Source organism: Polyodon spathula, chromosome 15 (assembly GCF_017654505.1).
Source record: "Polyodon spathula isolate WHYD16114869_AA chromosome 15, ASM1765450v1, whole genome shotgun sequence".
NCBI lineage: Eukaryota > Metazoa > Chordata > Actinopteri > Acipenseriformes > Polyodontidae > Polyodon > Polyodon spathula.
The window spans coordinates 19,220,568-19,238,275 of record NC_054548.1 but is presented as its reverse complement, the minus strand read 5'-3'; the positions used below and the strand labels follow the sequence as shown (position 1 = coordinate 19,238,275).

Below are 17,708 nucleotides of genomic sequence, written 5' to 3'. Positions count from 1 at the left end.
TATACACAGAAATGCATGCACATATGTGTATACATATGCACATACACACATACACCATACATACATTTTAGGGTCACGGCAAAGTTAATGGAGACTTTGTTGGTTTTGTTCCACCATAAACAGAGGAACACATTTTAATCTTACTATCCAAACATAACCCTGAAATGCTCCTAACTATCTGTGATGTCAGGCAGATAATTAGTTAGATAGTCAGTTTTTCAAAAACGGGCAAATCACTGGCAGATATCCATACACCTAGAATTTAAAAACAAAAACGGTAGAGATATTGGAATTTATCGCAATAAAACTCTTGACCGACGAGATTTATGTAAATGTTGAGCTTTTGGGAAACCAAAGTGTACATGAGATATTAAATGAATCTGAACCAGACACCAATGGTTAATTAAAGTACTGGGAAAAAAAAGTAAGTATTCAAATAAATTCAAAGCTCGCCATTCTGATCGCTCTGTTCCTTCTCCCTGAACTACAGCATTTCCCTATCCCATTTTGAAAATAAACAGTTTAAAAATACCTGTAAATTTTCAGCTTTTCACAAAATATTTGAGTCCCTCTTAAAAGAGACTTTGGGGTTAAAATATGTTTTGTTACCGTTGCTCCCGCTGTCTGTTGCCACTGGACCCACCCCCTGCGCAGCTGTGTGATCTGATGCTGAACATTTATAAATTCATCTCGACAGTTCCTGCCATACCTTTTAAATGTGTCCAGGTACGATGGTATCCTGTCTTGTGCTGTACCCTGTATTGTTTTAAATTGTTTCTTAACACTGGCCAAGTAGTTATCCACGTTACCAAGCTGTAAATTGCAGCCAATTTGATAAGTAACGGGATATTCCATGCAAATTACGTCTTTATCGCCACTGTGAAGCTGGCATGGTCTGGTATGGATACCTCATGTTACTACCCCGGATATCAAAGGATGATTTTAAAACAAAAATAAATAAATAAAAACGCACTCTCATCTGATACTGTTGCAGGTCTTGTGAGGAAGGGTCTGCGTGATTTAAAGGCAGTCTTATTTGTGCTGCATGACTTAAAGGCAGACTCATCTGTGCTGTGTCATAAATAAAATGGGCAGTAATATTTGACTTTAAAATGTAATGAATAAACCAAGAATTACCAGAAGTGTAACGAATCAAGACTGCACTCTCAGTGGCAATGTTCAATTCAACATCTGAAATTATTTTTTAATTAATGCATTTTTAAAAAAATGTTTAAGGGACTATTTTTTCTAAAGTTAGGCAGAGGTGGAAGGATATTTAATAAAAATGACTTTTTTGTTAATTAAAACATGTTTTTACGTATTTATTTATTTTTGTAATGTTGGTTGATTCATTTTATAAGTGCAATAGGCACTTCAGGGTGTGGGATATACTTTAATATCAACGCCTGCCCCGGGTGGTTAAAGCCACTTGGCTTCGCCTCCAGATTTATAACACACCCGGGCGTATGGATATTAGAGTATATCCCACACCCTGTCTTGCCTTATTGCTTACTAAATGCAGGCAGGAATTAAAAATGTGCATTATAAATATCATATGGGAGATACTGAAATTGAAGAAGGAAACTATGAAAAAGACCTAGTAGTTTTTGTTAACTCAGAAATGTCTTAATCTAGACAATGTTGGGAAGCTGTAAAAAAGGCCAACAAGATGCTCGGATATATTGTGAAAAGTGTTGAATTTAAGACAAGGGAGGTAATGTTAAAACTGTACAATGCACTAGTAAGACCTCATCTTGAATATTGTGTTCGGTTCTGGTCACCTCGCTACAAAAGGATATTGCTGCTCTAGAAAGAGTGCAGAGAAGAGCGACCAGAATTATTTTGACTTTAAAAGGCATGTCATATGCAGACAGGCTAAAAGAATTGAATCTGTTCAGTCTTGAACAATGAAGACTACGCAGCGACCTGATTTAAGCATTCAAAATTCTAAAAGGTATCAACAATGTCGACCCGAGGGACTTTTTCAACCTGAAAAAAGAAACAAGGACCAGGGGTCACAAGTGGAGATTAGACAAAGGGACATTCAAAACAGAAAATAGGAGGCACTTTTTTACACAGAGAATTGTGAGGGTCTGGAACCAACTCCCCAGTAATGTTGTTGAAGCTGACACCCTGGGATCCTTCAAGAAGCTGCTTGATGAGATTTTGGGATCAATAAGCTACGAACAACTAAATGAGCAAGATGGGCCGAATGGCCTCCTCTCGTTTGTAAACTTTCTTATGTTCTTACGATAAAACTGAGAACATTGACAGTGCACTTGTGAAATGAGTGTCTTATTTTTTGTGATATCTGTAGATCTATTATTTTGTATCATTTGCATAGCTGTCTTACTTTTGTCAGTGTGTGTGTGTGTGTTTGTATTTTTAACAATGTGAGTTGGTGGCGTACACAGTAAGTACTTGTACTCGTGGGAGCATGTTTTTTGGTATGAAACTATACATTGGTTTAACCACTTTACATTTTGAAATGTCAGAACAACCACACCACAGGATACTCCATTTTGTACATTGCTTAGTTGCACCAGTAGTGATTTATCTGCACTGATTCCCTTGACAGAAAACTTTGATTGTAATAGAATGTTTAGAAACTAGAACATACGGCTTACAACTGATGCCTTTTCATTGTGATAGATTGCTTCTCCAATCTGACCATACAGTCCATTGTATACTTAAAAAAAAAAAAACTAAAATCCTGGCATGCAGATTTAAAAAGATGCTTTAAAATGCCAAGATTATAAAAATATTTCTAATTGCATGTGGCTTAAAATATTTTAATTTATAATACCTTAACAAAACAATGTCTTGGGTTTTGAACAAACCGTTACATCGGTTTCAATGTAATTTAAATGAAGATAATAATCAGTTATGTGTCTGTGCTTATAGAAGTGCTATTCAATGCTTTAAAATACATTTCTACTTTATTACTGGTCCCCTGTTTTTGTGGGCTGAGATTATTGTGAATCTAAACTTAAAACACAGGATGTGCAGATGCTTTAGTGTAACACTGTTTGCAGTTAGACCATTGGTGTGAAAAATCTGCATTCATATCTTAAATTATAGAATAAAACAAAGAAAGGGCCAAAATATCTTCAACAGAAGAAAAGGAGGCAGTGGCAACAGTCTTGCTGGTGCCTATAAGGGTAACAGAAATTATTTTAAAACCTTGGTTTGACTAGAGATACACTGAGGACACCCCTAAAGTCAATTAAACCAAGACAAACTGAAGGAATAGAAACATTGGATGTGGGGATAGATTATGTGTATTATGCAGCTAATGAAAAAGACTATTATACAATTGTGTGAAGTGAGAGAAAGACAGAACATCCTACAACCTCCACCCTCCCAGTCCTGGACAGGTTAAAGCCTTACACATGAACCCAAAGAGGAATGCTGGACCTATATTGAGGCCCCAGGTCTCTTAGATCCACAGAGCTCTCATGACAAATTGTCTTGCCTTGAGAACGTCAGCAGAGACCTCTGGAGAAACATATTTCTTTTTAACAGGCTTTATAACAAAGCAAGCAGAGGAACTAGAGAATATGTCATATGAGAAAAATCTCACTAGTATAATAGTACTTATCTTTTCAGTAGATATGAACAGCATCAAGGATGTTTGGTGAGACGTGTCGCGTATAGTGTTGCAGGCTAACAACTTGTTTGGGAATGGGCAGTTGCAGTCAATTTATTTAGATTATATCTTAGGGAGCTTAGTTTGTTGTAAACTATTGGTTTTGTATTCCAATAAGCAGATGGTTTGTTTTAATTTCTCAAGAAAATGGAAATAACACCTATAAAGCATGTGGAGTGAAAACGGATACTTCTCTTTAAAAACACAAAACCACAAGAAGTAGATACGCCCTTAGAAGGTGTTAAACAAAAGTCCCTTTAACCTTTCTCGTAATCTTACTTTGTTCTAATGAAAAGAAGAAAACATGTTGAGTGTTGTTTGGAAGTACTGGTACGGCAGTTTTGATTCTTCTAATTTCATTTGAAGTGAGAATTCTGGGTGTGGTATCCTGGGTATATTGGTATAAAAAAGTAATGTTCTCCCGCAGTGTACAGCAGATAATTAAAGTTCACTGAAATGTTACTAAATATGAAGGAAACTATACTTTGTTCTTAACTGTTCAGGCAGCTCTGTACAAAGACCATGCTACTGAAAATGTATTTTCATTTCCATTTTCCAGGGGGCAGCAGAGTGCAAATTTAATGAGAGCAAAGACACAAATTTAGTTAGCTGGTCCACACATTTAAAGCATAGCTTTATCTGAGTTTGAAAGGGGCAGTGGCCTGGCCACTTAATTAGGACATGTGTATAACATTGGAATGCGGTACCATTTGCTGTGATCACAGCCTTGAAATGAGTTGGAAAAGACTACAGAAGGGGCTGTGAGGTGTCTTGATGGATGCTAATCAATCACAATTGGTGCAGAGCGGTAAGCAGAAGATCTTGATGATGAATGTGTTGTTCATCCAAATCATGCTTGAGATGTTACCTGAAGTCTCCATCATGCTTGGTGGTAGGCGGGTGCATTGCTGCCTTGAAAGTAGCCACTGCTATCCCAGTAAAAGTGCATCATTGTATTGTGAAATTAATCCACAATGATGCTTAATGAACTATGCCATTCGTTCATCCTTTCCAGAGTAATCAAGGGACCCGGGTATACCAGAAGAACAGGCCCCACACTAGGGTTTAAAATCCAACCAGGTCCTAATAAAGCATCCTGACAGTGTATGGCATGGCGCAGAAAGACGGTGACTGCAGAGCTGTGTGTTTTAAGGCAGCTGAAGATAACAACACAAAGTGAGTTGAGGTTGTGAGCAAGTATGATTGTAAATATAATGCTCTATTTGTACATAGATTGAGTTTTTCTGACAGCATTTTCTTGAGAGTTTGACACAATGGAGTATGTCAAGATATTTGTCATCTATTTCCTTCCTGCTTGTTAATCTGGCAACACCTAGGGGCACTTTATCACAACATTTAAGTCAGTCAGTAGTAACTTATTCATTTTTTTTTTTTTTTTTTTTTTTTACAATAAAGGCTTAATTAAAAACTACAATAAACACTATTAAAATTACACACTGTGATATCTGAATGCACTGAACAACCTCATAAAGAAATGGCGCCTCTTCAATGTAGAGTTGTCCCCTGGTCAGCTAGATACATTTCTATATTTGAATGGTCTGTTTTGTGCAACGTTATTTTGTATATACTTCAGCTTGCTAGATCTGATCTGATTACCTGGGTATTGAAGCAGTGCCATTTAAATAACACCACAATTGATATACAGTATATAATTAAGCCAACTAATATTCTGTTACTCATAGACACTGTGTTAACAGGTATTACATTATGGAAGTGCTCCACCATGACTGAATCACCTGGGGTAACTGTGTAGTATGAAAAGTAACTTAACATCCCAGATGTTCTAACGGCTTCTTGCAATTAATGTTTGTTATCAACTGGTATACAGCAATTTAACGGATCAAAATGAATATATGCACACACCAGAAATGTTACCAGACATGTCACCGTTGCATAAATCTGTGGTAAGCTTGGTTAGGCAGAGTTAGGGCTGGAGTTGAGAAATATGTCCTTGGTATAACACAGACATTAACAGCATGGTATATGACAAAACTATGATTATGATTTAAGCATCGGTGTGTACAAGAAAAATTTACAATTTTTTGACAGCTTTTTAAAAACATTTTTTACTGATTCTGAAAAATATCCAATTACATTTGTATGCAGTTAAACATGAAAGTGACAGCATTCAGCACTTTAAGCCATTGCGATGTTAAAGAAAAGACAGTTAATGGAGCATTGCCAACAGGAACAGCACTTTGCTAAAACATTTAAAAAAACTCCACAGTTCCTGTTTTTAAAATAGATATTATCATAAAATAGTAACCCCATTGAATGCTTCTGCTGGCAGGAATTAGACCAAGGTTGAGCATGTTTATTAACAAAACAACACAAAACACATGAACAAAGTAAACACGGTACGGGGGCCAAAATAAAATAAAAAAAAATAAATAAAAAAAACTATGACTAGGCTGGGCATTAACCTTCACTACCACATTGCTGCACAATACAAAAATCCTCTGCCCTCCGCCCTCCGCCCTAAAACAAAGGGTTTTGCTTCCTTTATACATGTGGCCACTCCCCAATTAGCATCAATTACCGAACTGGGGAATGTCCACACCCTTGATTGTTGGCAGGGACAGATTTAAACCCATCCCTGCCAACCTAACACACACACACACACACACACACACACACACACACCACTATTTACAGCAGATAAAGCACATAAAAAAAAAATCTAATTGGATTGCTCTGACAATATTTGACATGTTACGCAATACTAACTAAAGGTAACTACGTTATTGTTTTTTACATAAATTGTAATCCGTTACCACATTTCGTTACTTATCTGAAAAAGGAAACAAATTACAGTAATGTATTAGAGGTAATGCATTATTTCTCAAAACTGCTTCAAAGTATAATCATTTTTAAAAGTTTTCATGTTCCCTTGCAAAACATTTTTAGAAACATGGAGGTGCAGTTTTAATAAACATTTGCACACATGTTTAAACATTCAATACTATAACTAGACATACTTTCGTAATGCTTTGTTCTTTAATTCAGTTGATGCATGAAATTGTCTTGGTGCAATAAAAACATCTGAAAACAGCTGAACACTGAAAGCATGATGGTTGCTCAGTCGACTATCTAAGGTCACTGCTGTGATATTGTTTGTGATGCGATTTACAGACAATGTTAATATGGGGGCCTCAACGTGTTTCGTTATGGCCTAGTCCAAGATTTTATTTAGCTTCTTGTGCACAATGTTTTGTTCTTCCTCAATATTTCTGAGTGAGTAGGTTTGGAAGTTCAAGGTAAGGGCATGTAACTCAGAGGCTTCTAAAAAAAACTTGCTTTCCTCTTATAAATTGATGACCTCAGATCCACTTCATCATCTGCCTGCCCTTGTGACAAAGATGCAGCTGACAAAAAGCTCTCTTTTCTGAAGTGCACTGTGTTGGTATTGCTGTTGTTTGCTTGCATACTCAATAAATGCCGAAACTTTCTCCGAAATTCTTTGGAAGCAAAATAGTAAATAAAGGGATCCAGGCAACTGTTCAAGCAGCTAAGGGAGAGAGTCAGCTTATAAGCCGGGTAGTAAGACTTGTTGTAAAAAAGCTTGCCAATCATATGGGCAAGAAGAATGAGGTTATTTGGTGCAAAGCAGGAAATAAATACAAAAAGCACCATGGCAGCCAGATAGACGGCTCTTTTCTTCTGTGCACTGCCATACTTGCTGGTTTTGACAAGCTTCAGGATGATCCTAGTGTAGCAGAAAACTGTTAAAAGGAACGGAATCAGGAACAGGACGCCGAACAGCGTAAACAGAAATGCTGCCCATGCCCCCATCGATGGGAGCATGTCTTTTTTGAGGACATCAAAACAGGTTGTAATGTTGAGCTCCTTAACCCGATATGTCAAGTCTGTGCTCACCAAAGGGTACAATACAAGCAAAACAATGCCCCACATTCCCAAGCAGGTTGCTAATGCATATCGGGTTCTCCTGCAGTCAAAACGCATTGGGTGCACCACTCCAAAGTAGCGCTCTACACTGATGGTAGTCATGGTCAAGATGGAGCAGTACATGTTGGAATAGAACATGACAGACACCAAACTGCAGAGGGTCTCCCCAAAGATCCAGTCATAGCCATTGATATGATAGGCAATCTGGAAAGGTAAGAACATGCAGAGTGCCAGGTCAGTGACGGTGAGGTTTATCATAAAAATAATGGAAGGCGTCTTGGGTTTAGTATGGAACAAAAGCAGCCAGAGGGAGAACCCATTGCCTGGTAAGTTGATGCAGAACACAATAATGTAGACAGCAGAAAGGGTGTAGCTCACTGTACTGTTAGTGAACATCCCCAGGGTTACATTATCCAGCCGAGTTGCATTCAGAGCCATGGTGCAGTTGTTTCTTCACTTAATCATGCCAACAACAATCTAAAATGGAAAAACAAGAATCAAAATTTCAAGACTGTAGATTAAGACATTTCCTGTGACACCTTTATGAATTAAACTGATATCTCTGCACCAATCAAGGCAAAAGGGGAAAACCGTCTTTAACCCAGACCTGTTTCAACAAGTGAACTAACAAGAGTTTTCGTTTCTGGTGATTATACATTCCAACTGTATAATTTTGCTGCACCCTTGCTGAACATACAGTGGGTGCAATGTGTGCCCACTGAACTTTAAAACAAAGTAAATCTTATCATAGAACTGGAGTAATCTGTATCTAGTAAGAAAGAAGAATGTGGTAATATAGGCCCTCTACTGTATGTCAATTCACCACAACCTACACCATTGTAACTGAATGTAAAAATGTGACAAACAGAGGAACAAACAGACAGGTTCCTTTATATATATATATCCCAGATTCTGATACTCTTAATAATTTGCGGTAGTTTTATTACAATTAGATTTGCAGTTATTATACCAAGTAATCAGATTTGTATCAACTCATGCAATGGGATATTATCAAGGACCAGAAGAAAATCTTCTACTATCAAGTGCAATAGGTAATTATTAACACTTCATGCTATTTAATAACAGGAAAGAAAACTTAAAAGCTGCACTCATTCCACCCACTTCTTTTGCTTTCTGATTTCTCCACTCTGTGGGGTGCTTATCAACAAAAAGGGCACATGTATGAGGTTGTAATTCGTCTTTTAAAATATTGATATTCCTGTGTGGCATTCAATGCAATTCTAACAATCAGGCGCCAGCACATACAAAGGATGATTAAAAAAAAGGAGAAATAAACCCCTCAGATAGTTTTGCCTTAGTCAAGAACCATACCCATGAAAGTAAAACTTAGCTTCAACAGCAGCCACTGCAGAAGAGTGTCTGCATAAAATCACACCAAAAATGCAGTAATGATTGGGCTCATAGATCTCTAGTCAGTGGGCGAGTGTTTTGGGTGGTCCTGGGGAAGACCGTTGTTGTATGAATCTGCTGTGTGTTTCAGTCTCTCACCCAGATTAAAAGTGTATTCACATTTATTATACTGTTATACAACACTTATTATTTATTTATTTGAAATAATAATTAAGCAGATAGAACAATCGGGACCCGGTTACAGGACTCTTGTTACAAATGAGGGGACGAGAAGTTGCAACCGTCAAGGAATCGTGAGCGGGAAGCCGTGTATGCTCCCCCCCCCCCCCGGTAGCTTGACAAAAAGGAATTAGCACTATTGTTGTTTAATTATTAATTACATAATTTGTAGCATCACATTTCTAAAATGTTTTGTTGTTGTAATTACACAATCACGCAGGTTTTATTGGAGAAAGAATTCCAAAATGTCTGCACTGGTGCCGCATGTAATACGTCATTGTTGGATAAAATTAAAATTAAAATTACCTGCTGAATAATTTTGCATTTTGGGGTTGCAAACTCACACAACAGTAACTGATTCTGTCACAGTGTTGAGCTTCATTACTGAAATGTGATCCGTGGTGAAAGCTTACTTCTAGTATTTGGAATTGGGAAGAGACAGTGGCACTGCACTGGAGATTCGGTTAAAACATTTTACAGGCGGAAACATACTTGTTTGGGTGTTACCAGTATGTCGAAGGTTAGTTATTTCTGACGCACTACTTTTCATAACTGAAGTGTAAAAAACGCTTCACTCAGTTATCTATAATAAATCAATGTAGTTTCATTACTGATTTGAATGGTTATGAATCATAGATGAATTGTCAGACTTTAGTTGTTTGTACTAATGGTCTGGGTAATTTTGAATGTCACGATGGTATCTACATTTAAAAAAAAAATGCATATGAGCACAGAGTTCAGACTGATACTTTCACACCGAATACCAGAAAACCATTTTAAAGATCACTTAGATCAGGGCTTCTCAAACTGGGTCCCAGGGACCCCTGTGGCTGCTGGTTTTCATTCCAAGGGAGCTCTCAGTTACTTAACTAGACCCTTAATTGAACTGATAATTTGCATAATTAGACCTTTTTACTTGTTTTCAGCTCTTGAACACTTGCATATTTCAAGTTAGCTATAACATTTGATAAGTAACTAGAACTGCAACTGTTTAAGAGCTGTTTAAGTAAAAATGTCTAATTAAGCAAATAATATTATATATATATATATATATATATATATATATATATATTATATGAATAGTATGCAGGTAATATAATATATATCTATATATATATCATTACAGTACTCAGTAATAAATATGCCATCAAATAATCATAGTTCCAAAATACAATATTTTAGTTTAAGCAAGTGATATTTCATTAAAAAGGTGACCCAATAAATCAAATAGTTACTTTTATTAGTTATTTCTGTTAAGTTTTGCAGTATTATTATTATTATACACCAAACTTACAGCTTCAACATTCAAATCCCCAAACAAATGTTTGATTAGATTTTGTCATTCATACTGCATGTTCTCATGTTTTTGTCTGTGCATCTTTTGGATTGTCTTGTATTTATTTATTTATTTATTTATTTATTTATTTTTAATTCCTGTAGAAGCCTTTTAACTAAAATTCATAACCCCCTTGATCAAATCAAAAACATCAACAAAATCAAATATTTTCCAGTGGAAACTTTTGAAAATAATCTCAAGATGAACTTATTTTCAAACAGAAATAAATTTATATTTACTCTTAAAAAGACCAAATATCTTTACCACCACTGTGATTAAAATGTGCTTGTTATGCAACCCCTTTAATAAGATTAAAATCAGAAGCTACAGCATTAGTGCTCCCTATTATTGCTGCGTGATAAAAGACCATGAATACCAGTAAATACAAAGTGTATTTTGCAAGCACAACAGCAAGCCTACACCTCTAGTTCATGCTGGTATTGGAGTAGCTGCAGATTTCCCCACAGTCAGTTCTGCTCAATGCTTGTGCTCTGGTAGTCTGTGTTAAACCATCTAGAGACAAAGCTTTTCTAAACTGCTTAAGTCTGTTTCAACTTATCTTTTTATCTGCGCCCAACTATAGATTTCACCTAGAGAATCTGTTTCTAGTTATTACTGTGTTTAATAGGAAACGATATTTTCTCAGTAAACGGTAACCTTTTTTTACCTTCTCTCAGGAATAAGCAGGTTCTTGCGTTGATTCCTTTTAAATCAGATCATCTGAAATAAGCAGAAAGAAATAACACCTATTAGATTTAATTTCTAACTTTTGTGGTTTTGAAAGCTAGTGCGTTTCTATAGATATTTACTCTAATCCCATGAAAAAAAAACAACACTTTGTTTTCTTACTAACCTTTATGTATTTAACATTCAATCTAGATTTATAGTATTCTTTTTATTGTTCAGATTAAAAGTTCGATTCCTAAGGTTACTGTCAGCAATGAAAATGCAGCATGCTTACATCTGGCAGAAACGAATGATCGAAAGGTTGCATTGACCCTGCACTTCTGAATGTTGTTTGCATTTACTCTGATTATCCACAGCTCCCCCTAAGTTTGTTTAAATTGTCACCACATAAAAAACAACAGCTCATTGACAGCACTTCTGATTCCAGTGAGTTGTTTGAGGTTTTTCCACTTTGTTATGATATTGTCCTCAGTTTGACAGTGAGGCAGGCAGGGCTTGGTTAGCAAGCAATACTGTAGAAATAAGACAGCCCTGCTCAGCAGCTTGCACACATGCTCATGCCACTCCTTGACTAGATATGCCAGTTGATTATGGAGACGCTTTTAAAAGTATGCCATAGCTACAATCCTAGCAAAGTAGAATGAAGCATAGTGAAAGCATGGTAAAGCATAGGTAAGCATTGTAAACAACAAGAACACAAGTTTAATAAGAAGCTTTTGGGAACGAGAAAAGGCCATTCAGCCCATCAAGGCTCATCGCTTGTTAGCACACCATTCTCCCCTACCAGGGAGGACTAATTTAAATGCATAGAATCTATAAATTTTTTTAATGTTTCCAGTGTTTTAGATCCTTCTACTTCACCTGGCTTGCTTGTTATACCCAAGAAAAAGTGTGCTCTTTTAGCTTCATGGCCCAGACTCTCTGGAACTCTCCCAGCCTTAGTGAGTGCAGCTCCCACAGTCTCTCGCTTCAAATCAGCAATCAAGAACCACTTGTTGTCTCTTGCTTTCAGTAGTCTATATGTCTGATATCTGTTGTTAGGTGTTGTCTACTTTGCTATTTCAGGTTTTTCACACCATCTTATTCGTGTAATTCTGTATGACTATGACAAAGTGTCCCGCCCCTGTGTGTGTTTTCTGTTATATGTTGCGTGTGGTGTGTTAAATGTTGGTGTATAGGCATTAGTACACGGGATATAAATGGGTCTGTGTTTCACGTGTGTTTAAAAATGTATAATTGTATTTAGGCACGGGATTGTACATCACTTCACGTGCATTTAAAGTATTTAATATGTGAGCAGAGTTTGCACATAATTAATTCACATGCTGGGATTCAAGTGCATAATTAATTGGTAATTGAATCCCAGCACAACAGTATATATAGATGCACGTTTTAACGGGAGAGAGAGGAGGAGAAACCAAGTTGGAGTTTGATTTCAATTGCTATTAGGACCAGCACAATACGTGTTTATTTAAACTCACCGTGTTTGTTAGTGTGTCTATCTGCTCACCGTTTGTTAAGTGTTAGTCCGTTTTTGTCTGTCTATTTATTTTGGTGTAACGTGCCGTGTCCTGTCTTCTGTTTGTTTAAACCTTTTTTTTTCAATAAACCGGCGCAAGCAAGCGTCTTCATCATTTCACCTCATCTGTCCTGTCTCGGTGTATTCATTTCCTGGTTCTGACGTCACCACTCAGCCGTCTTTGTGACAATGACACATGCATCGACAATGTTTAGAATTCACATCCTAGCCTTGTATTTAATGTAAAATGCCTGTATTGAATGTATTTGCATTGTTTTTTTACTGTTTGTTTTTAATGTGCTATTCCCTGTATTTCACTGTATTTAATGTATTAAGCATTGTTCCTCTCTATCTTGTAAAGCGATTTGTGACGGTGGTCCACTATGAAAGGCGCTATGTAAAATAAAGATTGATTGACCTGTTGTTAGGCTGTTCCATGCATTTATAACCTTCTGTTCTAAACTTACTTATACTCAACCTTTTGTTCTTCTCTCTGTGCTAAATTTAAGTAGTGTCTTGGGTTAACTTGATCTATACCATTTATGATTTTAAAGACTTCAATAATGTCCCCTGTGTCCCTTCTATTTTCCCAGCTGAAAATATTTAATTATTTTAACCTGTCCTCATAGATCATGCCATTAAGTCCTGGGATCAGACTAGTTGCCCTTCTCGCTACCTTCAAGTGCAATCAATGACTTTTTTTATAGTGAGGTGACCAAAACTGCACACAGTATTCTAGGTGGGGTCAAACTAGGGCATTGTATATTCTTAGCATATCCTCTCTAGACATACCATAGTGAAGTATGGTAAAGTATATTAATAAACATAGCAAACCAGTGCAAACTATAGTAAATGCACAGTATTGCTATGGGAAAAGTAAAACTGCAAAAATACCATGCAAAACTACTGTGGCAAGCTTCTATATGGGGATGACTGGCCTGGCAGGGTAATTTGATTTGTCAGAGCTAATGTCAGGTTGACTGACTATTTCAATATCTATGAACCTACATCTAAAAAACTGTCACCAGCAAACCCAAGCAAGCCGAAGGCACAAGCAAACAAATGTAGTCTATGTCTACTTTATTCCCTCTCTCATAGTGTCATGTTCTCTCATTTTGTTCTATATTTACTACTTGCTATGTGAATGATTTTATGTCATTTGAATTATTATGAGAGCAGACCCATGCTGTTTAAGTAAGGTCTAGTTTTGCAGTAGCAAATATAGAATAAGTTACTGCAAGAATAGGAGCGCTACTAATTATGCTGTGAAGGGAAATGTCTTGCTCTCCCCTTAACAATGTCAGTTCATCACTTTCTCAGACATCTGGATGTGCCACATAAAACCACAGTGATAAATATCTCTCTAATACTTCTGTTGCGGTTGTCTACAGACACGCCCAACAACGTTACAGTTGAGTTGAGACTATCAAAATAACATGTGCTTGTTCAACATACAACAGTGAGTCCAGTCAACCAGAAAATGTATACATTTATTTGGCTCTATTTTTATAGATGAGGTGATGGACTTACATCATCATTACAAGAATAAGAACCTCTTGTGACATAAAATAAATAAATAAATGGTTTGTTTCAAATGTGCAGCTCAAGATAACAATATTGTCAGTCATTTCACTGAGAAGTGACAGAGGTGTTAGCAGTACGAGAACCATGTTTCCTCTGATGTAGTAGCCTTGCAGAGAGGGTGTTCAATTATACATTGCTGGTTTGGTATTTCTTTGAACAATGTCATGTTAGCATTTGACATTTAATTAATTATTGATTATTGGCAACCAGTTTAGGAGTATATTTGTTTTCTTTATAGAAATCTAAGGTTTTGATGTGTCTGCTAATAAATAATAATAATAATAATAAAATAATAATAATAATATATAATAATAATAATAATAATAATAATAATAATAATAATAATAGATGGGCTGTAACCAGAATCATCAAGCTGAAAAGCTGTTTGTCACACCGACTTCCAAAATGTAATTCTGAGCAAATTTCTAAATTAAATAGCCTCTTGTTGAAATGTGTTCCAGTCTCCCTTTATTGGTGCACAAAACTAAATCCCACTGCTTTCACTAAAGACCAAGCACAGTTCTCTCAATACATTGCAGACGTTTTAAAACACACTTCAGGTGCTTTTGTTGTGAAACAATAAACAGGAAACCCACTGCCAAGCACACAGGTTTCTAACAGGATTTACAGTCAACTGAAATATTCCTGGCACAGTTGCAAACTTGCTTGCTTCACTTGATGAAGAAAGTATGTTTACCATGGTCGTACAGTGGAGTATATACAGCAAAAAGAGTATCACTCTTCTCTGTTGACCTTGGTTGACCATTCTAGCATGAATCTGGTCTCTTAATAAGAAATAGTTGATTCAGTTAACTTAAATTCAAGCACACTTAATTGCTCACATTATTCTTTCTGTGTCACTCACAACCATTTTAATAGTGACAAACGAAAGGTACTATAAGCATATTAGATGGATTGCCTAAGGACAGTCCGTCAACTGACAACATAGTTACCTTTGACCATTGTTTTTCTTCTAAATATCTACACTTGGCCTATATATCAAGCTTTAAGATATATAAGATATATTTAAGATATATGCAGAAAAACAATCACACTCTTGAAATACAGATTTATATCTACAGAAAAGCAACCTTACTCTTTCTTTGTGCAGGAGCACCCACACACAGACATGTGGCGTGTAATCGCCAAACTAAAACTATATATTACATTATGTTTTATTGTAGCAGCACTAAATAAATAAATAACAACCAAAAAAATGATTTCTGAGTGCCTCTGATTTCTGTCTTTAAAAGATGGTTGTTGTTTTATATCATTTTAATAGTTCAGCATTAATACTGACATGTATCCAGAATACTGAACACCTGGATGGGTGCTAAAAAAAAATTAAATATTAGCACACACATACACAGCTCTTCAAACTTAGTCAGATACAACAAAAGACAAAGCTTACCTGTTACCCAGAGCTTTAACCAGAGTGGCAAATGGTTGCGTTTTCACACTAGTTTTCACATGTACAGATCAGGAAATCGTAGAGCTGGGGTTTTTTCAGTTAACTGTTTGTGTGCATGGCATTTATATCTGTATTGTTTGCATTTAAGTCAGATGTGCCCTGCTGGATAAAAGCCTTAATACAAAATGACTGGGGGTGAGCTTTTTATCAGCACTTCTACCCCACTTAGACCCCTTAGTTACTACTATAAATACATTGGCATAACTGAATGCTGTAGATAATTGTCTGCAAGACAGAAAATCAAAGATTCTAATAAGAGGTCCATCCCAGAAGTGCTGTCATTCCCAGAATTGCAATCCATTTCTTGGGAACAATCAAATACATCCTGTTGCCACTGCACTATACAGGGTCGTCTTGCTTTTAAAAATGTGTTACCTAATTGTTATTTTTTTTTTAAATTTAGAGTGACCAATTATTATTTGTATTTATTTACCCCCAATTTGGACAGCCCAGATGCAAACTGGTGCCTTCCAAGCTGTGTGACTCATCCTGTGCTCACAGCAGCATCTCTTTAACCTGGCAAGTCACTTAGGGACCCCACTGTGTTACTTCATTTTGAAGAGGGTATGATTGTCTATTGAGGATTTCAAGGTATACGGCACACATGGGGTCTATGGGCAATAAACGTTCCATTTCTATTCCAAGAAAATAGATAAGAGTTGAGCAAATGACTGCACTTAAATGGATAACATTTAAAATATCCAATCATGTCCCCTCACTGCAGCAACAACCCACAGCTCAGAAGAGCTAAATGTAAAGGGCATCCGATCCCAGGACTGAGCCAATCACCTCTACACCCAGAAGCTTGACAACGGATGTTGGCCCTCATTAAATATCTTGGTTAAATTTCAAAAGGATACAAATACTGTATCTATTCAGCTATTTCAACACATTTAGTAAGATGTATTATTTTAAGACTGGGCATGTTTGTCTGGGCAGTATATACTTTATTGATATTCAAGGTTCAAATGTAATCAATTCTGCTCCCAGTAAAATCATGACAACTAACTCAAGCAAATTAAACTGTGTATTCACGTCTGTGTAATGTGCATTACCTATCTGAGGTTTAAGCACTGTAAAACACATTAAGAGCAGTACAGATCTCAAGCCTCCCTTCCATGTCAGCATAGCATAGCAGCCTGTCACAGAATGATTGATATGGCTGAAGTCAGACTCAGAGCACAAGCAGCACATAACTGTTAAATGCAAGTGAAAGGTAAGCAAGTTAAGACACGGCGTCAATATGTGTTAACTTGTTGCTGTTGACGATTTTAAATCAATGTTGTAACATGCGTTTCTGTCAGCAGCAAAACCATATGAATGTGGTTTGACTTGCGAGTTTTCAATACAGTGGGCACATCTAATGTGAAGGGTGCTAGTCTATCCATTTCAGACTGCAGAGAAAGTCACGCAGGAGGAGATTGAGTTTGTCATAGGCTTGTTACATGGAGCATATGGAAACATGGACAATGCAAGAATTGACACATTGGCTGTTAATCAAATGGTATTATAATTTAATTTGTCATGAATCGTTGTATTTTTAAAGTTGTCTGTACAATAAGCTAAAGAGAAAATTAATTGCAACTCTGACTACGTGTTCTTGTTTATGCAGTGCTTCCCTTTGTCATGCAAATTTATCCCAGGATCTTAAGATTTGAAACCATCTTGGCATACAGTAACACATTTTTATATCCACAGTGAGCTACCACAGAAGACACTGGTTGGTTTATTTATTTATTTGTATCAAGGTGTATTACAAAACTAAGCAGCCATTAGTACTACACTTGTAGGGTTCATTTAAATGTACACAAATTATGCATCAGTAGGCTTTTTCATGTTGTCATTGCATTACTTATAATAAAGTAAACACAAGAAGCGTTCCTTCATAAATAAGCATTATTAAACTGAAAAAATCAATAAATCAGTTTATTCATTATTACTGTGC

At 36.4% G+C, this 17,708-nt stretch overlaps 1 protein-coding gene across 1 annotated transcript; it reads right to left on the bottom strand.

Moving 5' to 3' along the window:
• Window positions 1–5,563: 5,563 nt before the first annotated feature.
• Window positions 5,564–15,748, bottom strand: LOC121327707 (P2Y purinoceptor 8-like). The gene is made up of 3 exons (XM_041271855.1): window positions 15,704–15,748; window positions 11,170–11,222; window positions 5,564–8,053 (listed from the first exon to the last, which is right to left on the bottom strand). Exon 3 carries the CDS (start codon window positions 8,012–8,014, stop codon window positions 6,953–6,955), a length of 1,062 nt encoding a protein of 353 aa, XP_041127789.1. The 5' UTR covers window positions 8,015–8,053; window positions 11,170–11,222; window positions 15,704–15,748; the 3' UTR covers window positions 5,564–6,952.
• Between the last annotated feature and the right edge of the window lie 1,960 nt (window positions 15,749–17,708).

Bases quoted from the DNA above. Each gene is read 5' to 3' on its own strand.
- LOC121327707 (XM_041271855.1), bottom strand. From the start codon at position 8,014: ATGGCTCTGAATGCAACTCGGCTGGATAATGTAACCCTGGGGATGTTC.